Source organism: Parus major, chromosome 1 (assembly GCF_001522545.3).
Source record: "Parus major isolate Abel chromosome 1, Parus_major1.1, whole genome shotgun sequence".
In the NCBI taxonomy this organism is placed as follows: domain Eukaryota; kingdom Metazoa; phylum Chordata; class Aves; order Passeriformes; family Paridae; genus Parus; species Parus major.
Genome location: NC_031768.1, coordinates 90,127,351 through 90,146,352, shown reverse-complemented (window position 1 = coordinate 90,146,352; position 19,002 = coordinate 90,127,351). Strand labels below are relative to the sequence as shown.

The 19,002-nt window shown below is 46.1% G+C and overlaps 1 protein-coding gene across 2 annotated transcripts; it reads left to right on the top strand.

Annotated features, from left to right (window-relative positions):
- Positions 1 to 222: 222 nt before the first annotated feature.
- On the top strand, positions 223 to 18,933 carry TMEM39A (transmembrane protein 39A). Of its 2 annotated transcripts, XM_015630479.3 has the most exons (9): positions 223 to 542; positions 10,671 to 10,864; positions 12,319 to 12,541; positions 13,907 to 13,990; positions 15,384 to 15,526; positions 15,988 to 16,330; positions 17,144 to 17,331; positions 17,780 to 17,900; positions 18,437 to 18,933. In XM_015630479.3, exons 2-9 carry the CDS (start codon positions 10,752 to 10,754, stop codon positions 18,668 to 18,670), a joined length of 1,449 nt encoding a protein of 482 aa, XP_015485965.1. In that variant the 5' UTR covers positions 223 to 542; positions 10,671 to 10,751; the 3' UTR covers positions 18,671 to 18,933. The 2 variants fall into 2 exon arrangements, with proteins under 2 accessions (XP_015485965.1, XP_033373289.1); XM_033517398.1 differs by lacking the exon at positions 13,907 to 13,990.
- The last annotated feature ends 69 nt before the right edge of the window (positions 18,934 to 19,002 follow it).

Below are 19,002 nucleotides of genomic sequence, written 5' to 3'. Positions count from 1 at the left end.
ACATGGTCTGACTGATTGTGTGATTCGGTGTGGAGCTTTCCGTATCTATTTTACCCTGCGATTCCGGAGCAAGCAGGGGCACGGCCGGCCCGCAGCTCTGGCTGCCACCACCAAGATGGCGGCGCGGCGCGGCCGCCGCCCCGCCCCGCGGCTCCTGCCCTCCCTGGGCCGGCCGCGGCCGCCGGGGGCCGCCGCCGCTGTCGCCGTGTGATGAGAGCATCAGCCCTCACTGCCACGTCTCCCGGGCAGCCGGCGCTGTGCAGGGCCGCGCCGGGGTGCCGAGGCCGGACCCGCCCGCCTGCCTCCTCTTCCCCTCCTTTCCCTTCCCCTGCTCCTGCCCCGTCGCGGGGCAGCGGCGAGGTGGGTCTGCCCGGCGGGAAGAGGGACGCTCCGCGGGGCTCCCGCCGCCGCTGCCGCAGCCTCGTTTCCCCCGGGCGGTCCGGGGGTCGCGGGGGCCGGGGCTCGCCGCCGGGCCGCTGCCGCCGGAGGGGACCCCGCTGCCGGCTGATGTCCTGGCCGCGCCGCCTCCCGCGCTTGGATGTGTGAGTATCGGCCCCGCCGCTCCCGCGGGCACCGCCGCGCCGGGAAAGCCACGGCGAGCCAGGCGGGCTGCGGCCGCCGGAGCCCCCCTCCGAAACCTGGTGTGTGTCTGTGTGGGAGTGAGTGCTGGGGAGGCTTCTGCCGCGTTTGTTCCGTCCTGCTGGTAAGCTACGGCGTTTGGTCCCGGGCTGCTCCTTTGAGACCTTTCCTGCTGCGTTTGGGTTAAAGCAGGAGGTCCGCGCACGCTGCTGGGGGCGAGGTGCTCTGTGGTAGGAGGGTTGAGGGTTAAACGCGAGGAAGTTGGGCTGGGGTCACGGGAAGGTGTGCTGTGGGCTTTTAAAGCGCTGCCCCTGCGTAACCAGTCCTGCAAGGGCACTGTCCTGTGGAAGATGAAGAGCTGAGGCAATCATCTGTAAGTCCAGGCAAATCCAACCCGCCATAAGGTACCGTTTCCAAAATGGATGTGGGTGCAGATTTCTGTCGCTGTTCTTTTTTGTACCGCCGAGAAAACAGTGTATCGATCATCCTCCCTTATTTAGGGTAGCAGTTGGGCACATGATTTTCCCTGTTACGTGAGGCAGCTCCTTCGCTACTCCAGCATCATTTTAACATGTGAACGTACAGCAGAAACAGAGGCAGCTTTGTTTGCCATCTCTGATTGCTCTCATGCGTGCTTTCCATTGTGAGTAAGGGGCCCCTACAACTGTAAGTGAAGAAATGAGATGTCTCTGTTACAAAGGGGTGAGTTACAAAATCTTTGGAGACAAGGCATCCCTTCTGTAACCATCCCTTCTGTCTGTTAACCCACTGTAACCAGAAGAGGTTTTCTGGGAGAGGAATACAGTAGTACAGAGATGGAACTGGGATGGCTCGGCTCAGTTTCACAGGATGCTGAAGGCAGATGACATCAGCCCTTTTTAACCCACCGTCTGCTTCATGGCTCACCTCCTGGCACTCCTGCTGTTGGACTGTTTCTGACACTCATTTCTCCTTCCAGCTGCACCTCTCAGACTCCTTCAGCCAAGGTGCTTGAACGATACTCTGCTGGTAAAATCTGGGCTCACTGGTAGGCAGTCAATGCTGACCCCTCTGAGGGTTGGGCTGAAACTTCACCTTCTCCTTGTTGTCCCTTATCTGACTGGAAGTTCTTCAGGTGTCGATGCAGCTACTCCTTGTTTCTGTTCTTGAGCTTCTTTGCCTCAGGTTTTGCTGTACAAACCAGCACATCGGGTGGTAATGTTTTCCAGGTTTGATTTATCTGGAACAGCATAGAACATCAGGTGATATCACTGACACAGTGTGTACTCCTGATTTCAAGACCATAGAACAACTGTGTGCCTCCTGTACAGCTCATTCCTGGCTGTCTCTTTGAAGGCTTGCAGGCATTTGAGACTTGACTTTCAGAAGCTCTGGATGTCCACGTTCCTACTAATAGAGGTGTCTATACTGCCTCAACCAGAGCATTCAAAATCATTAATAATTTTGAAAATGCAGGCCTTTTATTTCTTAGTTTTATATTTAGTCTTTCTGATTGTAAAATGGGGATAAAACATTTTGCTTCCTACTTTGCAGAGCATGTTTTTATTCTGCTTGTAAGATGATAAATTCCTATAAAAACTTTTTTGCATTATACAAATTAGCACCTTGCTGAATTATTTGTCTTTCAGAGACACTGGTGGCATTTACCACAGTAAATTCTGTGGTAGCTAAGGAAATAAAACAATTCTCATCTTACTGGCCTGCCAATGTTAGCAACATTTGTGCTGACGTAACATTGCTAGTGTAGGTGTACTGTTACGTAGTACTCAAAAGCAGACAGGCCTAATCACTTTCTTTGTCTATGCATTCTTCAGACATTCCTCTTTGTTACGAAATTTTATATTAAAAAATTAACTTATGTATGTAGTGTTTGAAGGGGAAGCCCCACACCTTTCTGCTGGTTTTAAAACTGAGTAGCACTGAACACAAGTCTTTCTCTGAAAGGATACGTAATGCAGATTTGATTCAAACCTGGTTGTCATAAAACTTAACACTTTCTTTCTTTCTGTAGGCACCAAATCTGGATGTTTGAGAGTATGGCCAAGAGAAAATATGCTAGCAATATTTGTTAAGGTGGCTTCCAGTTTCCATGAGCATTGAGTTCAGAAACCAGTTGGGCCACTCAGTATTCCCCAGTAGAGTTACAGTTCCTATAGATGGATGTGGTGGAAAGCAACAAGGTGGTAGTGATTCTGAGTCTGACCTGCACAGGTCCTTTCCCTGTGCCTCAGAATAATGAAATCCTGGAAGAATTTTTCCTCTGGAGGTTAAAATTGGAACTTTAGTCCATTTATTTCTAACCCTACCACAGTTGGGTAAGTGGCGTAGCTGTTAGCAGGTGGATTTTTGAAATCAGAGGTAAATCTGTAGTAGCTGTGTGACTTGGGAAAATAGCTCATTAGCTTTCACAAACTATCCTGGAAGATTTCATGCCGTTCTTTGGGGGCTGTTGTCATTGGTAAGTTATTTACAACCTTTTCTTGACTTTTCTGGGTATTGCAAGTGAAGATGAGTCTTCTGGTGAGAAGTGGCTATTATACAACCTGGTCAGGAGAGCTGTCCTGGGAGACAGGGTACAGTGTCATCCATGTGCACTGGGGGTTTGGAATTGTTGGTTTAAATCAAAAATATCAGTAGACATCTGGGGCCCAGAAATACATATAAGAGAGCATGGATGCAGATTCAGACAGCTGGATTAGTCTCAGTATAATTAATTATACAAGGGATTAATGTATCCTATTGCATTTTCTCAATCTGCTGGATTAGTTGCTCTGTAAACACTCATATGAAGTTCTGAGTCCTACCTACCAAAGTCATGGAGGTTGAATTGAAGACTTACTGCTTTGTGGGGAATATTTATGTCAGCTGAACCTGTTGTTTAAGAGGCAGATAGAGAAGAATTGATGCATTCTCATATGTGCTTTATATTTTAATGCAAATTTATGATTTATACAAATTACAATTTGCTTAAAATTCCCTGCAATATTACTACTTTTCTGCAGTGTCAGGGATGTGCAAAGTGTTGTCTTACTGATACTTTCTGCTGTGGATCCCCAGTGTGGTGACTTGGTGTAAGGAAGTGGTTTTTAACTTTTGTTCTTCTTCATGCCTTCAAGCTCATTGCTACAGATGGCAGATGCCTGCCTTATTTTTAGCTATTTGAGGACAAAATAGAAAAATCCTAGTGACTCCCCATGATTTGTCATCATGGCTGATCTCCATTAAATTAAACATAGGGATTGGCAGAGGAACAAAATCAGCAGGAAAGCTGCTTCTGTTTGTTTTTAAAAAAACATGTCTAAAGCGCTAAAATAATACTGTAAAAAATATCCACTACTACGTACAGAGACCCTTGGGAGGATAAGTACTTGCTGAACAGTTTATCCTGTTTTGGGTAAGGGAACTGAGGTCTGTATTGGTAAAACAAATTCCCTGAAAGTCAGTTGAAGAGGAAAGATTAAAAAGCAAAAGATATCCCAGCCTGTGCTCAGGCCATTGGACTGTGGATTTGTGTTGAGGGTTGGGAGGAGAATGCTTGTTTTGATGTCTTGCTTGATGGAATATTTTAAGATGGGCTCTTAAAAGCATGAGCATCTTCTGTTTTTTTCCCCTTCTTTTTCCCCCTCAATAGTGATCTGTTTTGTTGTGCATTTGCCTTGATACCTTGGAAAAAAAAAAAATACTTCAGTGGCCATACCTAAAATTCCCTGCCTTTCCCAATTACGGGACATAGCAGGGTATAATGGAGAGTGATCTGTAGCTGTGTTTTAACAGAGCTGTGGCTGTGTGTAATGTTTACTGAAGAGCTCTGGTGCAAGATGTACTTAGGAGTGAGTGCTTCTTGATAAATTGTATTAACGGCCAGCTTTGATAGCTTTGCCTGTGTTGTGTCTGCTGAAACACTGCCCTTGTGATTCACTTCCCAACTAGTGTCGCCTTCTAAACAGAACTTCAATTTCTATCAGTAATGTGGATTTGGAGTTAAAACTTCTGTGTTGTTACATACTCTGAGAACTGCCTGACTCAATAACTCCCTCCAGCTCTTCAGTTTGGGCCTTTAGTTTGGATGAGGCTGGACTTGCTGTCCCTTTCCCCACACAATTCAGAAGCATGGGAACTCTGCGACCAAAGCAGACTGTGACCCAAATGGTCAGGCCTGCATTTCCCTCTGCTGCTAGAAAAGCTCAGCTTTGCAATTCTGTCTTGTTCTCACACAAGAATAAGCCAATGCTTTATTTATTCCCACATCCAGTATTTGGATTTGTCAATGTTGCTGTATATATTAGAAGAAGCCAAAGAAAATGTTCGTGTCTTGTTATCTGTGTAATACTTGTTGGCTTGGAGAGGAGTGTTATTGGCCACTTGGAGCTGTTGAACTTTGAGCATCTTGTGTTGTGGGTTTGTCTTGGTTTTTTTTCACTTCCTTTTGGAATATAAATTCTCTTGTCTTCATTCATAAAATTATTACAATCATTCATTAAAGTCTTCCTAAGCTGTTTGCTTTGACCTGCTGCAGCAGTTAGTTGCACAAGGTAATTATATGGTAATATAAGGTAATACTGTTTTATTACACCAGGAATTGTGGCTTTGTTCTTGTACTCACCAGAGGTTTGTTTAGAGCACTTAGTATGTGTAGCAACTTTCCTCCAATTCACAAAAACCTGAACTCACCTATATTCTGAAGAGGACACTGTTGCCTGTGTACCTCTGGAAGTGTCTTCCTTGCACCTCCTAAAGTAAGGTCTTTGAGGGGATTTTTAGGGAATGTATAGGGTTTCTCTGTTTTTAAAAATGGCTTTTTCAGTATCTTGGGTAATTTTGTTTACCTGGACTACTAAGAACTTAAATCTATGTCCTATGCTTAAGCATGTCTGCAAAATGAGCTGACTGAGCTTACTGCACTTTGAGCAGCTTTTCCTAAAAAACTTTTCTTTCCCATTCCCGTTTTTGTATGTGGGTATTTGAAGTACTGTGGCAGCTACAAATGGCAGGCACTACCTTCCCCATGTCTTTTAGCATAAACTTTTATTTTTCCTACTTGCCTTTCTGCTTAGCTCTAGTCTTCCTTGCTGAAAACACTTGAAATAAATTATACAGTATATATGCCATTTGTTAATTCTTGCCTTAATCTTGCTACTTTGACCCTTTGGTTTTGGCATCTGTGTAGAAGACTGATAGATGGAGCCTCTTCAGCCAGAGTTGTGCTGTATTAGAAAAGCCTACACTGACATGGTCTTGATGGGTTGGTTTTGTTTTTATGGAGGAGGTTATTAGTCACTGAGCAAAAATTAGTCTTGCTGGTGCACCACCTGACAGTGGTGATTCCCCACCCAGGTCTCCTGTTTGATTGTGTTCAGGCTGCCCTTCATGGGGGTTTCTGTCTCTCTCTGTGCCAAATCCCCATCTTAATCCATCGCTCTGTATGGCATGAAGACTTGGAAAATGTGCTGACTTTGAGACCTCCCTCCTAACCGGTTTTGCCTCCCAGCTCTGGGCCAGGTGGCGGGTGTGTGCCTTTGGATCCAGCCGGAGTTGAAAGGTTGTGTTGACTTAGCATTGGGGCAGCCCTGTGCAAGCCAAATATTTAGCTTTCCATCTGATAACCTGTCGGTTGTTTCCTCCCTCGCAGCAACCAAACGCTCATTTTATTCCCAGACCAGCTGGGGCTTTTGCAGAAGTTTTGTGTCTTTTTGGCTTCCGGTGTGGCAGATGTGAGGGTGCTGACAAGGTGGCCTTGTGACCAAGGCTTGGGTACAGCCATCACTGTTCCTCGGCTCTCTGGTGATTTTTTTTTTGTTGTTGTTCTGTTGGGTGAATTGATTACTAGCTTTTTGTCTGTTTTCCCAGCTGTCAAAATGGGGTTTTGTTTTTGTTTTGGTGTTTTTTTATTTAAATTTAAATAAATAAGAGGTTCACACTAAAGGGAAGTAAAAATTAGTAACTAGACCCTCTAAGAGTAACTAGGACCCTCTAAGTTCAAAGGAAAACTTGTGTGATAATTTGCAAAGGTATTAGGATTGCTGGACAACTGCAAGTTTAAGGTTAGGCTGACCAGCTGCAGTGAGTTGAATTGAGGACATTAGCAACCAAGAGAGCAATTTTAGTTTCAGAAGTGAGTCGTGCTTTATGTCAGTGCTCTGCAGCCGTGTCGTGGCGGGGCTGGTTGCACTTCCCTGCGAGGAAGCACTGCACACGTGGCAGGTGTGTTTCCATAAAGCATGGATACCCTGAATGGAAGGTCTTCCTGGGAGTGTCTGTGTTGCTGTGGAGGAGGCAGACAGAGTCCCTCACCACAGAAGCCATGTGTTGCTTCACCCTCAGCTGTCACACGCTTCCTCAGCAGGAAGGAGGTTGCTTTAATTGAGATGGTGAATTGCAGTGGGAGACCTGTGGTCTTCTTGAGCCACATTGCACCAGGTGAAGATGGTCACATTTCCCTTTCTGCTCTTGCGAATAACTGGTTGTAGGACTTATGGAGCCAAGGAGAGCCACTTGAATGTTTTCCAGCCTCTGAGAATTCTCATGTCTCAGTGCAGCCTCTCCTGAGAGGACTGGAGAGGCCTGGAGTTTTCTCCAATTAAAAAATGTTAACGCCATCAAAATAACTGACTGAGCTTTGTAGCGTTTCCAGCAAAGAGATGGGGAACCAGGCACACTTTCCATTCTGATGAGTCACTGACTCTCTCCTGATTTGCCTCTTGAAAGAGCTGTTTGGGCAGCTGCTGATACAGGAACACGATTCTGAGTGATGGTCCTTGGGGAGCAGGACAGGGCTGCACACTGCTTCACTTCTGAATTGGTGAATAATTCGTTTGCTTAGCTTGTTATCAGTAAAGTCTTGCGCACAGCTGTGGTTCTTGCCTCCCTTGATCCTGCCTCATCAGGACAGCTGGGGAGGTGATGGGCAGGAAGGGTATCTTGGCACAGAAAAAAAACAAAAGACCAAGTGCTTTCTGTAGTCCTAAAAGTAGGAACTGGAAATGAGAGGATCTGATGTCTTCTGTTTCTGGATTTTCTTGTAACTTGTGTCACAAATGAAGGTTTTGTCTCTGTCCTGAAGCATGGTCTGCCCTAGGACCCAAGAGCTGTCCATACCTACGTCCATTCCCTGTGCGTGGTCAGGAACATCTGCTATTCTGTAGCTGCTCTCTAGATCCTGCCTGTGTGTTTTTATGATGCCCACCTTTGCCTCAGAGAGGAGGTCTTGGAGGCTAGGTAGTATTGGTTTTGACGATTTGGAGGAGGAAGGGACTGCAAGCATGTGACTTATTTTTTGAAGGGAAATTGTAGGTGAACTGGAAATAACGGTGTGGAATCACATTAATGGACTGAAGAGTCTTGTCAGGAAAGGCTTTTATCTTTCATTACTCACTTTTTTGCATTAGTCTAAAATAAGATCAGTGATGGGGTAGGGAATTCAAACAGAGAAGGGAGGAGGGTGGACTCTTCATTAATACTTAATATGACTTGTGATATTATCTCTTGGAGTAAGGGGTTTATGGACACCTTTTTTTCTTGTTCACATGTTTTTCAAAGTAGAATCATGCCTTTGTTTATTAATTGAAAGCTATAAGAAGGCTTTTCCCCATGTCTTTCTCCTCAAAAAGGAGGGCTGTTGATTGGGTCAAGGCCAAAAAAAGCAGACTTAGACTCAATCTGATCTGTAATCTCACTGCTTTGTTTAGCTTTATCTGCAGAGCTTCAATTTTGTGTGGCTAGTTTTACAAAATAAAAGCAAACATAAAAGGAATTGTTCTTAGGCAGATTTTGCTCCAACAAATGCCCAGCTAATTTGATCTAACTCCAGTAAAGTAAAGTTATTAAAAGCTTGGCTTGAGGAACTGCCCAGTCTATATGTTCATGAATCACTGTGAAAGGGCTTATTCAAGTGCATTTAAAATATGTGCACTGACGTTAAGGATGGCTTCTTTCCATGGGCAGTTGTTTTTACTGGTAGAAACCTGCATTTTACTGGTTTGCAAAGCCAGGGGCTGGAATTGTGATTACTTTGTGTCCAAGTGTCTGTATTGGCGAGCATGTGAGGCATACTAATGGGGTGATATTAATGAAACCTGTTAAATTATTTACATGAATTATTGAATGTGGTATAAAATACCTTCCATTGTTAATAGCACTAATTAGACCACCAACATATTGCATCCATTATCATAAATATCCTGTAGGTCGAATCATACCAGTTGTTTCAGCTACCACAGGCCCTAGTGGTAGCTAAATTTGGCTTAAAATGGCTTTCAAGCTTGTTCTCTTTTGGCGTCTTTTCCTCATTTTTTTCCTTCACTTCAGTTGCTTATCAAAAATGTCTGAATGCCCTAAGTGAATTCTGCAATGTTTGTTGCTGCTCCTGCTCATCTTACACATGCAGGAGAATTTTTGTGTTTATATTTCATTCCTGAAATATAAATATACCCAAATAAAACTCTAGAACATCCTAGAGAAAATTGTCTAAAAGCTTTAAAGTCTTGCTTGACTAGAAAGGTAAGGAAGGTTTCAATCTCTGTTGTTATTGGAGATATGAGAGTTTTAAATCTGCCAAAACACACTGTTTACCTCAAAACCAAAATTCTTCAGTGTTTGCTCACCTTTCAGGCATTTTCACATTCCTTTTTTTTTTTTCCCCTCTCTTCTCTCTCTCCCCTGTATCTCTGCTTTTTGGTGTGGTTTTTTTGGGTTTGGTTTGATTTTTCTAAGTGACTTTTGTGTGGATATGCAGAAAGCATTCATCCTTTGAAACATCTTGATTTTTGTTGAAAGTTTGAGAATTCATTTCGATCTGACAATTGTTTATTGGAGTAGAGATGAAGGATGGGAAATTCTAAAACAAAGGGTAATTCTTTGAGGGAATTTTTTAGAGAAGTACTCCACACTGTGTTCATGGTGACAGTCCTGTGACTCACTGAGAAAACTTCTGGCACTTCTGCCAGCTGTGATTTCTCAGGATTTTAAAGGAGGTGATGACTGAATTATAAATAGACCATAGGTTCAATCTGTACATTTCAAAGCTACATCTTGAGTTTTCCAGAAGGTGGGTGTGCTTTTTTGGCCCCTGGGTTGGTTCTGGCTATGATACTTTTCCAAAAGGGCAGCTGATTTAGACACCAGGCACATAGACACACCAAATTCCTTGTAGTGAGATGCTCACTTGGTGTCTTGCTCCTGTACAGTACTCCAGTGCCACTTTGCTCCCTTATGTCTGCTCTGTGTTTCCATTGGAAACTTTCCTGACTGCCAAAATCCTTGCAGTATCACATGGGAGAGCAGTGAAATAGAAGAAAAATTGTATGGGAAGTAATAAAGTCTGTGCCAGAAACTACACCAGTTTCTGATAGTCTGAGTTGCCCAGCCTCTCTCACACTGGTTCATTTTTAGGAATCCATAGATTTAAGTGTGTCATTAAAAATAAATAAATATGTACAAGTTTACTTCTGAATTATTTTTCTTTTCATGTTTATGTGATTGCCCATATGTGCATTTGAAGTACATGCATACATGTGTGTTGTGCTGCACTTCTCTGCTAACTAAACCCACTTTTAAATGGCTGTATTACCTTGTTGTCATCTGGACGTTCTTAGCACAGAAGGGAGCTGAGCTATGCAGTTTCCTTCAAGGACACCAGTCTGTCTGTTCAGAGCTCTGCCAGAGGGTGTCCAAATTACCTACCAGCATCAGAGCCTGGCAAGTAGCATGCAGGGTGCCTAAAACAAGCTGTGAAGCTCTGGTAGCTCAACCACGACATGGAGAGGGCTCTTCCCAGCTTGCTTTTGAAATAAAGCACACTTTTGTGTTGTCTCCAGAGGTGCTTTCCAGCCAACAGTAAGTGCTGTCAGTCGTTGATGGCTAATGTAAGCAGCCCCTTTTTAGAATCAGTGTCAGTGGTGTTCATTCTGGGTGTGCAAGCAGACACTGACCTGCTGCCATTGAAGTGTCACAGTGTTCTAGAGTGGTGATGGCTGTTCCGCAGGATTCTGAGTGTATGAAAGTTTATTCCTTTTGCATGAATTTGCTTGGCTGAAGTGTGAACTGGGTGAGTGTGACCATTTAAAGCTAAAGTGCTGTTTCTGCCTCCTTTGCAGATTTGGGAAGGCTTTTGGATCGTTGTCTGGGTGTCAGGGCACAGCCTGCTGGAGGCACTGGAAGTGGACTGGTTCCTGGTCATGCCCGGTGGAAGGAGGGGACCCAGCCGGCAGCAGCTAAGCCGTTCAGCTTTGCCTTCTCTGCAGACTCTGGTTGGCGGGAGCTGTGGAAACGGTACTGGTTTGAGAAACAGGTGAGGACAAAGGTGGGGTTGGTTGTAGAGACATCTGTGGCTGGGACAGCACTCAAAGCAAGGAGTCTTGATCTACCCTAAACCCTGTGCAAGACCATGGCTTTGTGGTGAAAGTGGGGGATTGGGAAAGGAGAACCTTGAACCCTCCACTGTGGCATTATGAGATGGCTCATCCAAGAGGGAATAAGTCCTGCGTGACAAATCTCTTTCAGCTTCTCTTCTCAGCTCTGCTGTGGTACATGTTTCCCTCTGCAGCCCCTCTTTTGACTTGATGCATTAAAACCAGCCCCATGGAGGGGATTGTGGAAGTGGTCTCAGCCGCCCTTCACCACTCACTGTGGTCACAACAGCCAGGGGTGGAAATCACACAATGCTCCATTTGTCTTTTCTGCAGCAGTTCTCAGAGCAGTGAGTCCTAGCAAATGATGAGTTCTTGTCTTGCTCACTTGCCTTCATTGCCTTGGGGAATTAGTGTGACAGGTCAGAGCACAGCTCTGACTCCTCCTCCTACATAATAGAAAGGCAGGGGAGGACAATGCCCATATTCTGTTTTAGACCTGCTGGTTGCAGATGAAACTAATTCTCACAGTTGGTAAAGATGACCTGCATTTTCTGGGGAAGCTGGGGGCTGAAACAGGAACACACACACAGTGACATTGAGATTACCACATTTGGTATAAAAACTGAAACCCAGCATTACTTCTTTCCATAGAAAAGTTGGCAGACCAGAGAAGCTGTTTGCTGCGTACTGGGGCCCTGGTGTAGGTTCATTCTTACAGAGTAGAGCAATCCAAGCCATTTAGCTTTGGCCTTCACAGACTTCTCTGTCTGGGGCAGAGGAACAGATAGCACAGTTTGAGGTTCTTGAGAAGCAAGTGACTGTCAAGACTGTGGAGCCAGGACCCCGGGTCCTGGGAGAGTGTTGCTTATCTGGTTTCAGTCAGGCACAGCATAGTTCTCCACCAGTTCAGTATGCCAGAGATTTTAGTTGTCCTAGCCTCCTCTGAAAGCTAGAAAAGGAAGTGTGAGAACACTTGAGAGGTTGGCCTCTAGGAAGTGGCTGAACTACTCCATTCCATTTTTAGTTACTCTTTTAAAAGAGGAACTATGAACAGAAAGACAATAGGCACTTTGCAGTGCTGGAGAAGGAGGCTGGGTGCTACTGTAATATCCTGATGATGAGTGGAAAGAGCCAATATTAAGTGCTGAGTGTAGCACAGAGTCCTTAATGATTTTTGCTCTGTATCTCTGCTCCTCAATCTGCAAGTTTACTGAAATATTGCTGGGCATGTCACAGCACTTCTGATAGATGAAGCTGTCTTCCAGAGAAAATTCTGGATAAGGGTTTTGTCTGAGCTAACATGATGGAGCTCACCACCAGCCTCATGTCAGAAATATGAATGCAAGGCTGCTGTTAGAATGTTTCCCAAGTAAGTGATGTCCATCTGCTTCAGGAATGGTAGTGCCATCAGCCTCTCAGCACCTCCGATCACAGCACTGATTACTCCAGAGCCTGTGCGTCACTGCCGGATCCCTGAACTGCCGTTGGATGGGAGCCTTCTCTTTGAATTCCTGTTCTTCATCTACCTTCTGGTAGCCCTCTTCATTCAGTACATCAACATCTACAAGACTGTCTGGTGGTACCCATACAATCACCCTGCTTCCTGCACCTCACTGGTGAGTTCCCCAGCAAGTGCCATCACTTGGGCTTTTTCATTACACAGCTTTTTTTCATGCTTCTTCAGTCCAGGAATCACCAAGCATTTGACATTAAAGGAGTGAATGAGAGTTCACATGCACCCCCATCATTCAGGGCCATGTCATCCCCCATTTTACAGGGGAGAAAATACATGGCAGGTGAGAGAGAGGAGTCAGCAGGACTCCTTCAGGGGAAATTTCTTGCATACTTTTGCATGGTCTAGCTAGCCCCTAGGGTTTGAAACAGAGTGGAGACTCCAGGAGCTGTCTCCTGCTGTGAGTGCCCCTTGCCAATTGAAACAACAGAGCCTGAGAGAAGGAAGATGTGCAGATTTTTGTTAGGATCCCACAGCAGGCCAGCAGCACAACTGGGGAGGGGGTCAGATCCTCAGCTTAGGTAAAGCTCTCAACCTCCTCGGTTTCAGTGTTCTTTATTGCTGTCCTAATAAGCTGCCTGTGGGCCAGCGAGCCTCAAGTGAGCAAAGCCAGCCTGTGCAGCTGGAACCATGTCCTAAAGGCTGCTTGGAAGCACGAGGTGGTCCCTCCGTTACCTGTACCGACAGGTGGTGCTGGTGTTCCAGTCACCAGCCTCCTGCTCAGCTCTGCTGTGCTGGACACAGCTGGCTTAGAAGTAAAAGCATTCTGCTTGGGCCTCCCTACCCAGCAGGATTTAACAGTCATTTGTTTATTCCCATCACAACTCAAGCATTCTTTTTTACCCAAAATGTCCTTGAAGTACCAAACAGCAGCAGTATTCAGAGTCTACTAATTCTTCTGGCCAGAATATATTGGATGGCTTCACTGAAAAGCTGTAAGAGCTGTGTGTAACTTGATGCAGCTAGAGAGCTTCTTCATGACCAATGAAGATGAAGTTTCTCAGATCAACTTGATTTCATCAGAAGCACTGATTTCCACAGACCATTTTTGAGACCAAGAAGGAAGGTGAGCTGATGAGCTCGCTCTGGTCTCTGGTTTGGCTGCCTTTCATCTAGTTGTTTGGGCTTTTCTGTGGAGAACCTGTTCTCCATGGTAGGATTCTGGTTCTAGATGTCCCTTTGACCCCAAAAATAACCTGCCTGAAGGGTGGGTTTGTTTTGTTTTCTATGGAAACCTCTCCACGGGAAGGAGTGTTCCCGTGGAGGAGATCTTGCTTCTGGAGACATTGCTGTGTTACTAATGTTTATTGCTTTTCCCTCATCCCTAATAGAGAGATTTGGGGATTGCTTACCTGAGGTCCTAACAGTCCTAATGTACTCTCCAGCAGCCAGCTTGCTAGTCCCACCCCATCTGGGTGGTTTCAGAGTCCCTTTTTCTGGTGAAGACCTTTTTTCTTTCCTCCTTCAGAATTTTCACCTCATTGACTACCACCTGGCGGCGTTCATCACAGTGATGCTGGCACGGAGGCTGGTGTGGGCCATTATCTCTGAGGTAACATTCCCACTCTTCCCTCTCCTGCCTGTAGAACTTGCTGCAGAACATGGTCATCCATGGCCTAAGAAAATTCTGCAGGTTGGAGGGTTTCTTCCCTCAGAAGAGTCTGGGTGTGAAGGACTAAGATTCTGAGGATGCCCTTCCACCTTGGAGTTTTCTCCCTGACACCAGTCACGTCCTGTAGTATTGGCTAGCTCTGTTGGCTTTGCATCTAGGTGGAGATTAAATGGTCCCACTTGCTTATTTATCTCTGCAGGTACAACACTGTATCCCACTATCTCGTGCTAGAGAAGTGGCCATGGGAATTTCAAGTCAGGTAGCAAAAAGGCAAATAGGGAGGTTGGCCAAGACAAGAAGAATGAACAAGAGATCAGAGGGGGAAAGGTGAGGAAGGAGGATGTCTTAACTACACTGAAGTGAAATAGGAATACTGGTAGAACTGCTTTTCCAGTCCTGGTTACTCAGTAACTCAGACTCTGATCATGTCACCACAGATTTTGAGACCTGTTCTTTGTTTGTGGGAGCAGAACCAAGCCAAATTAGGTCTTTGTAAAAGGTCACTTTCGGGAAAATAGAAGCTTTGTCCACTGGCATGGTTAATACAAGTTTAGGCCAAGCAACTAAGCAGTGTTTAAAAATAAATTAAATAAATAAAGGAACAGTTGTGTCCTGTTGAATAGATGAATGGAGGAGGTGGGAACTCTGAAGGTCTCTACATCTGATTCCTTCCATTTCATTTATATTCACATACTCCATAAAATTTCCCATAGAATGAAATTTCTGCATTGAAATCTTCCATGCAGGTTCTTGTGCATCCTATGTATTTGCTCTAACCCTTAGGAATCTTACCATAGTTCAGTTTCCTTCTCTCCTCTGGAGATTGGATCAGGCTTTCTTGCTGTGGTGCCTCCTCACTACACTGCAGCCTACACATCCAATAGAGCTAAATTATGGAAATATGGGTTTGGGATTGACAAGGTGCACATCTTCTCTTCCCTCAGCTGCAAACTGTGACCTTTCACAAGGCTGAGACCTGATCCTTCTAAAGAAAAGAGAGAGAGGAAATGGGTTTCAGGCCATCCTGGACTATCATCAGAGCAATAAAGACTTCAGCAAAAATATTTTTCTACTTTGCAGCTCTGAATTTTTCTTTAAAGGCTCTATTTTAGTCATGCCCCACAACTTGTGATTTTTGAATCTTTTGTATCCTGTCAATCATTAATAAAATCAAAGGCATTTACGTTTGTAAGAGAATCAGTTTCCTGCTTCTGAGAGGAAGAGGGTGCCTCCTGGCACCCCTCTCCCTGCTCCTCCTCCACAGGCATCCCTTGTGCTCATCTTCTAGCACTGGTTGTTACAGGACTGCTGAGTGTTTCCTCTCCATTTGCAGGCCTCTCAGGTGGGTGCAACATCACTGATTCGCTACATGGTGCGCCTGGTGCTGCTCACCCTCTGTGGATGGGTGCTCTGCTGGACTCTGGTCAACCTCTTCCGCAGCCATTCTGTTCTCAACCTCCTCTTCCTGGGCTACCCGTGAGTGAAAGCACTTTGAGCCTTCTGGGCAGGGGGGGCACAGCTGCTTGGGGGTACCATGAGCCACCGTGGGAAGCAGAGCTGTTGGCTGTAATGTCTCCTCGATTTAGGATTAAAAAGGAAGCGGGAGTGGCTGGGGGATGGTTCGAGGAGGTGGCACCGAGCTGATGAAGTCAATTACCTCAGCTGCAGTTTGTGTGAGGTGCCTTTACTGCCACTTGAAAACTGAGCCTTTGGGATTGTTGGTTCTACAAATGGGATTTAAAAAAGCTTCTCTGCACAGGTCTTGAAGTTGTAGCCTCTGGCCTTTTAGCGGGGAGAAGAGTTGGCTGTTAGCTTTTGGGTTGAGGGTTCCTATGCACTGTCACTCTTGTCAGGGACAGTACCTGTTGAGGAGGTGCCCCCTGCTCCCTGTTGGGATGGCTGCCATTTCATCCATTGTTTTCTTTCTTTCATGGCAGGTTTGGTGTCTACGTCCCTCTGTGCTGCTTCCACCAGGACAGCAGGGCACAGCCTCTACCTGCAGACTGTGGTTACTTGGTACAGGACCAGGTGGCGGATGATGGGGCTTCGGCTGTCAGCAGCCTGGTCAAAGACTTCTTCTCGCTTCTGTGGGAATCCCTGAGAGAACAGTTCAATAATCCTACGTCTATCCCCACCCACAGCTGCCCCCTTTCCCCAGATCTTATCCGCAATGAGGTGGAGTGCCTAAAAGCAGACTTCAATCGCAGGATCAAGGAAGTTCTCTTCAACTCCCTCTTCAGTGCCTACTATGTGGCATTCCTGCCACTGTGCTTTGTGAAGGTAGCTGTTGTCTGGCTCTCTCTGTGCCCCTGCCCGCCGTCTCCTTCTGAATGCTGTGTGAACTGCTGCCAGGCCAGATTCCTGGTTAATTCCCCTTTTCTCTGTCTCCCCTTTGGCAGCCCGGATAGCGGAGCATGGCTGCATCCGGAGTGCACTAGTACTGCTCCTGGTTGGCAGATAGGTATTGCCATAAATGTGATGCACCTCTAGTCCCATCACCCCACTTACTAACTCCCCTTCTCCCACCCTCTGTCCTAGGCAGATGGATAGCTGTGTTCTTCCTAGAAAAGAGAACCTGTTGTTACCCGTCTCAGATCCAGCATTGTGGCTTTTGAGTGATTGGATCAGAGGCTTTGGTGGTCAGCCTGTTAAAGCCAATTAGGATGCTTGACAAACTAAATCCAAGAGCCTCTTGTCAGTGTGGGGGTTGTATTTTTTCATCTGTCATTTCTCTTAACTTGAACAAGCTCCAGTTGGTGCAGAGAAATGGGCAGGGCTCCACAATCCATGTAGCAGTCTTGGTGCAATTGGTGCTCCTGGGGCAGTTCTGTGGCAAGCAAACTGCCTTGTTACCCGCTGCTGGAGGAGGAGATGCACCAGCTGCAGCATCATTCCCTGCCCTTTCTCCTTCAGCTCGAGGAGAAGGGAGCCTTGAGTGTCTCCTAAGCTGTCACCCTCTGAAATCACCGGTCCAAAAGCGCATGCCTGTAACGTGTGGTGTGGGTCTGCTGGATGCACATGCAGTATGTCCCTTGATATTCCCCCTTCTGTTTTGTGACAATGGTGCCAAGTTCTTGTCTGGTCTCTTCGCAGAGCACCCAGTACTATGACATGCGCTGGTCCTGCGAGCACCTCATCATGGTGTGGATCAATGCCTTTGTCATGCTCACCACGCAGCTGCTGCCTCCCAAGTACTGTGACCTGCTCCACAGGTCTGCCGCCCACCTCGGCAAGTGGCAGAAGCTAGAACATGGCTCCTACAGCAATGCTCCACAGCACATGTGAGTCTGGGGATGGGCAGAGCTTGGCATGCCTAGCAAGGGGCTGAGAAATTCTAGTGGATGAGCAAATACCAAATCTACTGGCCTTGTTCACTGAAAACAGAAATGGCTGCTCTAGAGAGATGTCTGAGCTTCTCCAGTCATTGCTGGTACCTTCCCAGAAAGAAATGCTGAGGTTCTTCTTGGCCACTAGAGAGTATCTTGAGCAGAGGCAGCGTGTGGCCCCGTCCACTGCAGTGGACAAGGTTCTTGCACTGGGAACCATTTGTTCATATTGGGAGTCCATTGAACGGTCTTGCAGTCACCCCTCTGTGCTTTTCCAGGGGAGCTAGGACACATGATTGTGGCAGAGGCTTTGGTATTTTTCAAGATGCAGTCCGTTCCCGTGAACCCTCTTTCAGGGGGTAGGGAGCACAGATGGTAATGCTCTGCCATTGTTTCCCCACAGCTGGTCAGAAAACACAATATGGCCACAGGGAGTTCTGGTGCGACGGAGCCGGTGCCTGTATAAAGCAGTTGGGCCTTACAACGTAGCAGTGCCTTCAGACGTGTCCCATGCCCGCTTTTATGCAAGTATCTCATCTCTTGCTTGGTGCCTTATGACGGTGGGAGGGAGGAGAGGCTCAAACCCAGCTGCAGCAGAGCAGACTGTGCAGGACAGAGCTCAGTGTTACATGACAGGCTGGTGCTGCTGAGCAAAATACATGCTGGCAGCATTGGGGCTTTCCCATTCTGTCTTACAGTGACCTCTGGGCAAGATGGGAACCACGGCTGCCTTGTCAGTGCTTTGTTATCAAGGTGACACAGCTCTCCCATCAGGCAGTGGTATTCCCCTGAGAGGGTTCTAGTTAACACCTTTCAGGGAAATGGGAAGGTGTGTCAGCAGGCCAATAGTTTCTTTCACCCTCTTCCCCTTCTTGAGCAAAATGCTCCTCCTACATGCCTTGTTTCTTACTGTTTTCCCTAAGGAGCAGCTAGCGGTGGCTGGAGTACAAGCACTACTTCTGCCCACAGTGGTCCCTGACAGCGTTATGTCCTCATTCCTCCTCACTTCAACCCAGCAAGAAATGATAGAAATCTCTCCTTCTTAACTCTTTCCCTGCAGTTCCTCTTTCACCGTCCCTTACGGCTGCTCAACCTGCTGATTCTCATCGAAGGCAGTGTGGTCTGCTACCAGCTCTACTCCCTGCTGCGCTCAGAGAAGTGGAACCACACCCTCTCCATGGCCCTCATCCTTTTCTGCAATTATTATGTTTTATTTAAGCTCCTCCGGGACCGGATAGTATTAGGCAGGGCATACTCCTACCCACTTAACAACTATGGACTCAAGGCACACTAGGCCGGCCAGATGTGTACCCCTTCTCTTCCTCATCCCACAGGGCAGGGAGGGAACCTCAGAAGAAAAAAAAAATATTTTCGTACAGTTCTATTTTTTTCTTGCGACGTTTATAAATATTTAAAATATTTTATATTTTGTATACTATTGTTTTTGTGGGGCGGGAAGGGAACCAGTGGCAATTAAATGTCGCTTTATAAACAAGGTGTTATTTTATATATATATATATATATACATATATATAAAAAAAAAAATCCATGTGTATATACCGTATATCTATACCCATACATATATCTATGTGAAGCAACAGGATTGTGTGTGTGGTCACTGTGTCT